At 32.5% G+C, this 12008-nt stretch overlaps 1 protein-coding gene across 1 annotated transcript; it reads right to left on the reverse strand.

Annotated features, from left to right (window-relative positions):
- Positions 1–1052: 1052 nt before the first annotated feature.
- Positions 1053–2141, reverse strand: LOC140960228 (ethylene-responsive transcription factor ERF039-like). The gene has a single exon (XM_073418419.1). It carries the CDS (start codon positions 1966–1968, stop codon positions 1312–1314), a length of 657 nt encoding a protein of 218 aa, XP_073274520.1. The 5' UTR covers positions 1969–2141; the 3' UTR covers positions 1053–1311.
- Positions 2142–12008: the final 9867 nt, after the last annotated feature.

Genomic DNA, 12008 nt, shown 5'->3' on the forward strand with positions numbered 1-12008 from the left:
TGAAAAAGTTTAATATATTAAATGTAACAATTGTAAAATCAAAAGTGTGTGTGTTTGTGTGTAAATTGTAATGAAGCTAAAGGTGTACGTAGTCCCAAAAATGTTACATATATGATTAGAAATTCGTTAGATTAGATCTGTATTCACTTCGTATCAAGTAGATAGTAATTAATCAAATGGATACGTACTTCAATTTAAAAGGAAAAAAATTCAATCAGGACTGATAAAAATAAAATCATATTAATTTAATATCACCCAAAAAAAAGGATCTATGTGCTCCAAATAAATCTAAAAAACAATAGATATATATTAAGAAATCGCTGGAACGAATCCACTATAAATTAATTAGGAGGAAAATATAACAAAAAATAATTCTTGGAATTAAATTCGAATACCTTTCCCTCCAAGATAAAATTATATACATTTATATATTAAGAAAAGGGACGACATGACGAAGATATCATGCCAAATACATAACCAGAGAGGTAGGGAGAACCACGAAGAAAGGAGATCTCGACTGTAGAGTACTTTTCACTTTCAATCAAGTAAAAGGGTAATTTCGAAATTAAATTTAGTTTTTTTTTTTGGTTAGTCTTGGAAACGTTTGTTACAATTGATTCTCGAGTATGAGACATCAACTTTAACTTAGATCATATTTTCAGACGAGCCATAAGTCACGAATTTGACATAAGAATTTGACATTATTTTTTATTTTTAACCGACCACTCAAAATGTTGCGTCAATTCCATTTTTGCTTGTCATTAAATGGCCATGACATTGACAGGTTCTGTCAATTCGCGATCAAATGGCCAACTAAACAAATGCTACTTACTTGGCAATATTTTTTCTTGAGACAGCAAAATACAAGATCATTGTATAATACGTACACTTGTTGTACGTACAAGTATATTAATTAAGATCAGTATTCTACGTACTCCACACATGTAAGGCTCGCCCTAGCTAATTGAGTAGTTGACATTGCATGCCCTTACAAACTTTCTTGTTTAACTTCTGTTTTATATAAATACAAAAGATCGAAACTTGGTGAGGTGACAAAACAAAAACGGAATTAGATAGATCAACCCGGCCCTTACCAAATTTTATTAAAAACATGGTAACAAGATACACAAGAAGGGGCAACATGGCAGTGAACCATTTCAGACAAACATAAACATGGAATGCCAAATTTATTGATACTAATCGCAGCCTCAATGTCCATAAAAGTACTTATATAATATCTTATCTTATTTAACCAATATTCGATCACACACTTTTGTACCAAAAGTATCACTTAGTTTGCGCGGCTTGTGGCTACCACTCCCAAGAAAATGCATCCTCGAGCCGGAATATCAATCCGATATCCGCACCAGCCATCTGCGATGAAGAATGATATGTGTTATCCGGGGATAAATCCGGCAAGTCGAAAAATGTATCGTCGCCATTGAGAACCGTCGAATCAGAATTTGATGATTCTTGCAAGTTGTCCAGTTCTAAACCTGAGGAAGATGGCAAAGAAGACGGCTTGACGTGGCTTATTTCGTTGAGAGACGTTGCTGCGGCGGCTTTGGCAGCCGCGGCTTGGATGTCCTTAGACGAAGTAGAGGCGGGGAGGGGAAGCTCATGTGCTATGTGAGGGAAATTGAGGTGTGCCGAGGGGCCCTTGATAGCCAGAGCCGCTACATCATGTGCTCGAGCTGCCATTTCAGCCGTGGGATACGATCCCAGCCATATTCTTGATTTCTTCCTGGGAACTCGAATTTCACACACCCATTTGCCCCAGTTGCGCATACGCACACCACGGTACGTCGGATGGCTGTGGCCGTCATTTTTCATCGGCGGCGCATCTTGTGATTTAGTCTCGTTTTTTTGAGCTTTTTTAAGGCTTGATGATGGCGTAGAATTATTCGAACCACCCGAACAAAATTTACCTGCTTGATTTATACTTTCGAGTATAATCTTTGATTCCATGATAGAAATTTGTCTCCAAGCTATAAAGAAAACTAAAGAAGAGTACAAAAAGATGGGGTTTTATGTCTTCCGCAAGAACGGACTTAATTTGTTCGTACAAAGCAATAGGAAAATAGATGCAAATAAACTTGCGAGTCTACGACAACAATCCACCTATATATCTTTACCCTTTGCGGTATTTTAATAACTTATGCATTGTGCCCATATACTTTGAGAATTGAGATATATACCTCAACTTAATTAAAGCATAATATAATCAGTATATTTAGGCCATGTTTATATAACTAGAACCATTAATTCTAATATTTTTACCATTTGCTATGTATTTAGTTTTAGTTGGCAATCTTTTTTATGACACCAAAGGAATGCTCATGTATACAATTTTATATCAGCAATCCAGATTTAATAAAAAAAAAATGAATACAGAAAACAGAAATGGCAAGTTTTCTACTGTTTGTACTTATTAGATGCGTTCTCATAAAATCGTGTGGTTATTTTCATAATAACTAGGTAACAAATGGTCCACACATACGATAAATGTACGTAACTTGGTTAACTGTGAAACCATTTCTTACCCATTAGGTTTTGTTCATTTATTACATTCATTTTTCGAATCTTTTTTTTTTCATATAAATTTTTAAAATTCTCGAATTAATTTTTTAATATTTGATTAATCACCATAATAACGTACACATCCTGAGAATATACCATCTCCAATTAAAATATAATCCAAATAGTGTGCGAATAGAAAATTAATATTTTTACATTGATAATTGTTCCACTATGTGTTTCGATCATTTGAAAATTGACTATGAATTGATAGGGAAAACCCCGAAAAGGTGATGTATATATATTATATTGTTCGAAATCAAGATTAGGAAAAAAAACACATGTTTTATGTGTTTTTTAGCCACTTGTTGACGGCACTATGTTATACTCATAAATCCTTCAAACTCTAATACTTTATTAGAAAATTTCAAATGAAAATTGGAAGAATTCGATGTCATAGCATAGTAAATTCAATCAAGCCTCGGAGCGTACGGGTTGATGAAGTATGTAAGTGAGCGTTTGGTCAATGATNTATATAAGTGGCCACAACATAAAGGGATGAAATATCCATTCAAAAACATAAAACTCTGCAAAATAAATTTTGAAAACTTTCATCTCTAATAGCATAAAAATAAACGCCTCCCCGTTCACCAGTCAAAACAAAAATAAACCTCAATTCATCTTCAAAATTTGACCATAATGAACAAATAAAACTTCGGCAAGAAATAATCCTCTCAACCAATAACTGAATAAATTTCTGTTTTGCGGGAAGATAAAAAAAGTTCGGATAAATTCTATTGACCCAGACCTCTTATCCTTGTCAGTCAGCACCACTTCAGTCATCCGATCAGCTGCATCAATGAATATTAGTAAGTTTAGGGGTTCAACAAGCTGTTCTGAAAATAACATGATGCCATATAATAAAAAAGAGACATGCATTAACTTTTTCCTCAAATCCTTTAACATATAAAGTATATCCTCACATCAGCATTTTAAAAAAAATATTCATTAAAATTTCATTTACAAAATCTAATTTTTATTTAACTTTTCTTTTTCTTTATCGTTTACAAAATTTGATTAATTTAATTTAATTAATTAATCCATTGTATTTATTTAATTTAATCATTTATTTTTGTTTTCTTAATCATAATTTATACTTTTTCATGTATTTTTCCAAACATCATTTATCATTTACTATCATTTACCGTTAAAAAAATAATTAATTTTAAATATATATATATATTTATTTATTTATTTATCATTTATTATTTATAATTTTCATTTACAAAATTTAATTTTTCATTTATCATATATAATCGTTAATTATCATTTACAAAATTCATTTAATCTACTTATTTTAATTAAATTAATTGAAATCATTTATCATTAGTTATCTTTTTATTGTGTTTTTCCTATCATCGCTTATATATCGTTTAATTACAATTCCCCAATCAGTATAGTTTTTCCGGTCATCGTTTATATTTTTTTAAAAAAATAATTTTAATTTATCATTTAAAATTTACAAAATTTTAATTAATTAATTTAATCGTTTATATATCATTGGCCGACCAAGGCTTAGCAAGAGTATATTTTAGTCCCCGTGGCAATTAAATTATTGCTAAAAAAATTTTTAAAAAAAAACTGACTTCAAATATATATGATTCCATATTTGAATATAATTCGAGTAAAAACAACTTAAAATGAACCAGGGAAAATTAAAATTGAGTTGCATTATTTCTGTTAAGCTTTTAAAGTGTGTGGGGGACTATTTATTATTATTATTATTATTATTATTATTATTATTATTATTATTATTATTATTATTAGGGGGTCATGTGAATTTAATCATTTCTTTTCCCTACAACAATTGAGGGCTGTGGACGCCTAATTTCTAATGAACACACATGTCCTTTTCATCTGGCTACCTTAAAAGACCCAAAAACTTATTGTTCTAAAACGCTAGATTAAAGTTTAATGTGTTTAAGCTTAATCGTTTTATAGAATACAAGATTTCATTTATTCATTTTAGTGAATAAATTTATTTAATACTTTTATGTTATCTAGAACTTGAAAATTTATTCATTTAAGTAATCATGTCATTTTATTTATTATTTGATTTAAAATATTAATTAAAATTATAATAAAACTAAAAGTGTTTTTTAACGTTTAACCTCGTACTAATCTCTCGAATACTTTTAAGCTACATTGCATGTACATTTTTGTTTGTTAATGTACATTCATAAACTCAACTACAAAGTTATGTGTGTCCGTCTATATGTGTTGTATGCATGATTTTCTTGTTGAAATCTAGGAATTTATGCCCAACCGACGGGTAGTTTAATATAACATTACAATAAATTTTGCTCGAAAACTAATACTTCAAAATGCTGAAATAATATCAAAACGTGCGGTCGATTCAATTTATTTTTGAGATAGAAAATAAAAATTAATGAAGTTCACAATTTGCTCGGTTGAGATTAACGATTATTCCAATTTCTTCCAAAGTCGTTATAATAATATATATCAACAAGGGGACATCTTGTCGTACGCCTTTCCAAAGTAACAGTGGAACACTTTTGACGGAGAATGTCAACGTAAAGGCCCCTTGTTAATTGATTGATATTTATTGATGTCTCTGACAAATTTAAACAAGATTTACCACTGCTTTTAAATTAAAAAAAAAAAAACTTGTAAATTTTGTCAGTACCGAAAATTTAGGTTAATAACATTCAACAACATCATATTTAAAAAAATAACACTCATTTTTGAAATGTCTATTCTACCCTCATTTTTTTTAAATATTTTCAAATCTTTTTTTTTTCTTTTAAACATAAACTAATGTTTTCTTTTTTCTTATATGCAAATCTCTTTTACTTATAAGCGTTGTTACCCAAATTCCACTATCTCCCGATTTACCATCAACTTTCCTCTCTTCGATTCTCCCGACTCCGTGTTTGATTTGCTAATTGTATGTATCCATACCTCGGCGACGCGTTGATCATTCATCCAAATTGTCTGATCATCGATTGACGAAAGTTTTGTGTTTCCGAATATTTCTTTTTTACTAAAAGCTGAATTTACCATGCGATTATATCAATGGTGTTTTTCTTCTTTTTTCAGTAAAAAGTTTATATGTTTTTATATGTAACAGTTGCTTAATTATTGGTCCTGATTTATGTGGGGAAAAAATCCGATTAACTAGTTTTTTTTTCTCTTTGTAATTTTTTGATCATTGATGCTTTTTTTTGGTACGATCGTAGTATACAAAGTCGTTTGCTTTTGTTGTGAATACGTGAAGCTTTGTTTTTCAAAGTTTTGTTGTATTCTGTTTAATTGTCGGTTCCTGTTTTTTCACATGAGCGCGACCGAATGGCGACTGAGTTATATAGTAAAAAAAAGTGAGCAAGTTCATGTTTTATATAATACTTAATATATTAAGATATATTTTTATTGATAAGATATTATAAAATGAAAAATATTGTGAAATAAGCTAAAAAGCGATTGAAGACGACCGAATGACGATTGAGTGATATGGTAAAAACAAAGTGAGCAAATTCATGTTTTATATCATATTTACTATATTATGGTACGTTTTCATGGATAAGAAATTACGAAATTAAACATAGTGTGAAATAAGGCAAAAATGACTGATGTCGACCGAATGGCGACTGAGTCATATAGTAAAAATAGTGAGCAAGTTCATGTTTTATATTCTACTTAATATATTAAAATATATTTTTATGGATAAGAGATTATAAAATGAAAAATAGTGTGAAATAAGCTAAAAATGATTGAGGGCGATCGAAAAACAAAGTGAGCAAATTCGTGTTTTATATCCTATTTACTATATTATAGTACGTTTTCATGGATAAGAAATTACGAAATTAAACATAGTATGAAACAAGGCAAAAAAGACTGAGGGCGACTGTAACGACCCTTTACAGGCCCAGTGGACCGCCCATACGGCCCACTGCCCCGATCGACCCAAGGCTATCCCAATCTTGGGCTCCCTCAAGGGGCCTTTTCCCTCACGGGTTTTCCATAGGCGTCGTACGGGTTACTCATAGAATATCCCCCTCCCTACCAAGGGGTTTCTTTCGCCAGCTCAATTGGTACCAGACTTGTGCTGAGTATCTATATATCCATGTGATCTCAGGTTCGAGTCTGGGAAGGTACAAGCTCCAGTGCATGGGCTGGAGAGTTCTATGAGTAACCCGTACGACGCCTATGGAAAGCCCGTGAGGGACAAGGCCCCTTGAGGGAGCCCAAGATCGGGATAGCCTTGGGTCGATCGAGGCAGTGGGCTGTGTGGGCCGTCCACTGGGCCTGTAAAGGGTCGTTACAGCGACCGAATGGCGACTGGGAGCGACTGAATGGAGACTGAGTTATATAGTAAAAAAATAGTAAGCAAGTTCATGTTTTACATGCTACTTAATATATTATGATATATTTTTATGGATAAGAGATTATAAAATGAAAAATAGTGTGAAATAAGATAAAAACAATATTTTATAGTACATCAAGTGGTTTTATTAGATCACTCATATATCATTTAGTCGCTCTCAGTCGCTCTTTGTATTATGACATTATTTTTATATTTTACACTATCACTCCATTATACTATACTAAAATAGAGTAAATAGACCTCAAACGTGAAGTTGCTCGTATTTTCTATTATAAGAATCATATACCACTCAGTCGCTCTCAGTCGCTCTTTGAATTATTTTACGCCACTTTTATATTTTATACTCACACGATTATAATATACTATAATATAGTAAATAGTCCACAAAACATTAATTTGATCACCTTTTATACATTGAATAGTACAAAATATCTTCGATTCATTCATACTAAATCATTAATGTTCAATTACATTTTTTTAAAATAAAAAAAAAACATCCAACCTTCCACTTCCAAAAAAAATATTTTTTAGTACATCAAGTGGTTCTATTAGATCACTCATATATAACTCAGTCGTTTTTTGTATTATGACATTATTTTTATATTTTACAATATCACTCCATTATACTATACTAAAATAGAGTAAATAGACCCAAACGTGAAGTTGCTCATATTTTCTATTATAAAAATTATATATCACTCAGTCGCTTTCAGTCGCTCTTTGAATTATTTTACGACACTTTTATATTTTATATTCACATGATTATAATATACTATAATATAGTAAATAGTCCACAAAATATTAATTTGATCACTTTTTATAGATTGAATAGTACAAAATATTTTCGATTCATTCATACAAAATCATTAATGTTCAATTACATTCTATGGTCAAATTACTACCATCAATGGAAATAGATGTTCATTCTTCGGATAACCATGTATAAGTTCCTTGTTCATCACTCTTCCACTCTCTATTAGAATTAATCAAAATCTGGATGATCGTCATTCCTATACAAAATAAGCAATAAAGATGTCATAAAAATTAAATGATTTAACATATAATCGGATGACATAACATATCAAAGTGGGCGACTGAAAACAGAATTGAGCGACTGAAAACAGAATTAGGCGACTGAACCCATAATGTTTGGGCGACCGAACAATTAAGAATGAAATATATGAAAAATTATATTTACAATATAAACATTGTAATAAAAACCAGTAAATCGATAAAAAAAAATTGAGATGACATTAGAACTTACACCTGATTTAAAATCTCTGACAATGTTGAGAAAAATTGAAACTTTTTTAGGAAACAAATGACTACAATATTCTCTTGCTTAATGTAGAGGGAAAAAAAATTGAAGAGAAGACCAATGAGTGAAGGATGAAGAAAAGAAGAATCGTTGTGAGAAGGATGAGAAGAATGGAGGGAACAAGAATCCATTTCCTTTCTCTCCTTTTTGTTTCTACTCTTCTTTTATTTTTTAATTAATTAATTATTTTTTTAAAGTGGATGTTATTTATCAAATTTTGAATTCTAAAAGGCTAATATTTAAAATTAAAATTTACTTAGGGTTAGATTTTAAATTGCCCCTCTTCCAATAAATTTACGGGATAATTCCGTTATGGATTTCATTTAAAAAGAATAGCGACTAAATATATTTTGCGGGAGTAAAATTTGCAAAAGAAAAATAATACAATTCGTCTTCTATAAGTTTATCTATTTTTGGTTGTGTTTCTTGCTTGTGATTTAGCAATTTTTGGTTTTCAATCCTATTTGATTGTAGTGTTGATATGATGCTCAAAAAATTTTAAGTAATATCAAAAAATGTTGATATAATATTGTTGGCCCTGAAATAAAAACACATTTCGACGTTACATCAACACTCCAAAAAATATGACCAAAAACACAAAAAACAAATTATAAGATCAAGATCTAATTTTGACTATTTAGATTATCAAAACATAAAATAGGTCAACATAGATGATTATTTTGATCATTTAAAAATATTATAAAATTGCAAATTTGTTCATATATATTTATATATTTTAAATTTGGGTCAAATTTCAAGTTTAATATATTATCTTTGTATTTTTTTTGGCGATTTTTATTTGTTTTCGACATATTATATTATATTATATTGTATTGTATGAATAAACAACTACCTAACACGCCATCAAGTCCAAAGAACAGAATTGAAGTACGAGTATGTATGAGACCGGGCTTTGGCTTAAGTGGTATCACCCACTTTCTTCCTGTAAGTGGCTTAAATTTGAGCCCTCTCCACCCCATAGTTTAGGAAATTAAAAAAAAAAAAAAAAAAGTAACAGTATGTATAAATTTCTCATCAAGCTCACAGGTCCAAGCCTCCTCGGGCTACTCATCTCTGTTAAATGCAGAAGAAGGATCCTGAAAAGTTCTTCTTGTATTCAATTGAATAATGAATCAAAAAAATGTTATGTGGCATATACAAATACTACTAACTATAACCGTAAAGTTGCTAAGGAAAAGAAGAACCAAAAACACGTTTCTTATCACTCTCAACACACCCCCCTCAAGCTTGGTACAAGTTTCGTGTACCAAGCTTGGACAGCAGGTTATAATGTTGGTCCTTGCCCAAGCTCTTGGTGAAGATGTCAGCAAGTTGACCATTAGTAGAAATATGAGCAGTTTGAATAAGACCCATTGCGATTTTTTCTCGAACCACATGACAATCGATCTCAATATTTTTAGTGCGTTCATGGTACATAGGATTAGCAGCAATATGAAGTGTGGCTTGATTGTCGCAGTAAAGGGTCGTTGGTTGGAGAAATGTGATGCCCATGTCATCCAGCAAGCCACGAATCCAAACGATTTCACAAGTAGTGGTGGCCATAGCGCGGTATTCAGCTTCAGCCGAAGATCTTGATACCGTATTTTTCTTCTTAGTTCGCCACGATAACAAGGAATTGCCAAGTTTAATACAGAATCCAGTCAACGAACGTCGGGTCATGGGACATGACGCCCAATCAGAATCACAATAAGCTGAAAGAACCATTGAGTTATGAGCTTGCAATAAGATACCCAGACCAGGAGAACATTTCAGATATTTGACCACCCGAAGAGCTGCATCCATGTGAGACTTTTTTGGAGAATGCATGAATTGACTAAGATGTTGAACGACATAACATATGTCAGGCCGTGTGATGGTAAGATAGATCAACCGACCAACAAGCCTTTGATAAGAATCAGGACTGGGCAGTAAGGGATCATGGAGATTACGATTACCAGAACTGTGTGGAGCAATAATGCAATCAAACTCTGTAGTAGTTAACTTCTTATTTTGTTCCATGGGTGTCTCAGAAGGTCGGCTTCCAGCTATGCCTGAATCTGCAATAAGTTCTAAGGCATATTTGCGTTGATTGAGATACATGCCCTCATGTGACCGAGCAATCTCTATACCCAAGAAATATTTCAACTTACCAAGATCATGAATTTGTAAATGACAGTGCAAAAAATTCTTCAATTCAACAATTAAGTCAGAATTACTCCCTGTGATGACAATGTCATCTACATAAACCACCAAGATAGTAATGTGCTGAGAATCACGTCTGATAAAGAGTGAGTGATCATGGTGTGATTGTGTGTAGCCCGCATCGTGCATAATCCCTGCAAATTTATGATTCCACTGTCTCGAAGCCTGCTTAAGACCATACAATGACTTGCGTAATCGACATACTTTACTAGGGCTTTGAATGTGGTAGCCAAGCGGAAGTGTCATAAAAATCTCCTCATCCAAATCACCTTGAATAAAGGCATTAGCTACATCCATTTGTGTTAAAGACCAATTATTGGCTGCTGCTAGACTAAGCAAACAACGGATGGTGACTATCTTGGCAATAGGAGAAAAGTGTCATGGAAATCAATTCCTGGTTGTTGAGTATACCCTTTGGCGACCAACCGTGCTTTGAATTTATCAACCGAACCATCTGGATGATGTTTCACTTTGTACACCCATCGACAACCAATGGGTTTAATATTAGCAGGAAGGTCAACCACATCCCAAGTATGATTAGAATCCAGAGCTGCAAGCTCTAAATCCATGGCTTGTTGCCATCTCGGATCGCTAACTGCTTCATGATAAAAGCGAGGTTCTGAAAATGAAGAAATGGCAGCTGCAAAGGTTTGAAAGGCTGGTGAAAATCTAGAATAGGAAAGGTGTTGAGACAAGGGATACAAGCAGTGAGTAGAGTTACTTTGAGGCAATGTAGGGCAAGAGAAGTCTTGGGTCTACTTGGGAATGGTTTTAGTTCTACAAGATCTTCGAAGTGGTGAGACATGATCACTATTAGGTGATGACATAGTCGAGGACTCATTGGTTGATGGAGATGAACATCCATTATCAGGGAAAGTGTCTGGACAAGAAGATGATGTTGGAAATGGAGGAACAATTGACACATTCTCGGCAAAAGGAAACATATTCTCATGAAATACAACATCTCGAGAGACAGAAAACTTCTTGGTTTGAAGGTTCATGACTTTATATCCCTTTTGAACACTGGAGTATCCAAGAAAAACGCAAGCTGCAGCTCGAGGAAAAAATTTATGCTCAATAGTCGGAGATGTAACATAACAAAGACATCCTAAAATCCTAAGATGATCATAAGCTGGACTTTTGTGAAACAAGATATCAAAAGGAGTTTTGTTTCCCAGTATAGGACTAGGTGTTCTATTGATGAGATAAACTGATGTCATTACACAATCATCCCAAAATCTTAGAGGAAGAGAAGCTTGAAATCTCAAGGATCTAGCTATCTCAAGGATATATCGGTGTTTACGCTCAACCACTCCATTTTGTTGTGGAGTATAAGGGCAAGAACTGAAATGAACAACACCTTGTAAAGCAAAAAAATTGCTGCATTCTGATTTGAAAAAATCAGAGGCATTGTCCGATCGAATGGACTTAATTTTAGCCGAAAATTGGGTATTTATCATGGCGAAAAATTGTTTGAGAATGCCAAATATATCCAGCTTTGATTGCATCAGAAAAACCCAAGTCCCTCGTGAAAAATCATCAACAATAGTTAAGAAGTATCTCTCC

This window comes from Primulina huaijiensis, chromosome 2, assembly GCF_012295235.1.
Source record: "Primulina huaijiensis isolate GDHJ02 chromosome 2, ASM1229523v2, whole genome shotgun sequence".
NCBI classification, from domain to species: Eukaryota; Viridiplantae; Streptophyta; class Magnoliopsida; order Lamiales; family Gesneriaceae; genus Primulina; species Primulina huaijiensis.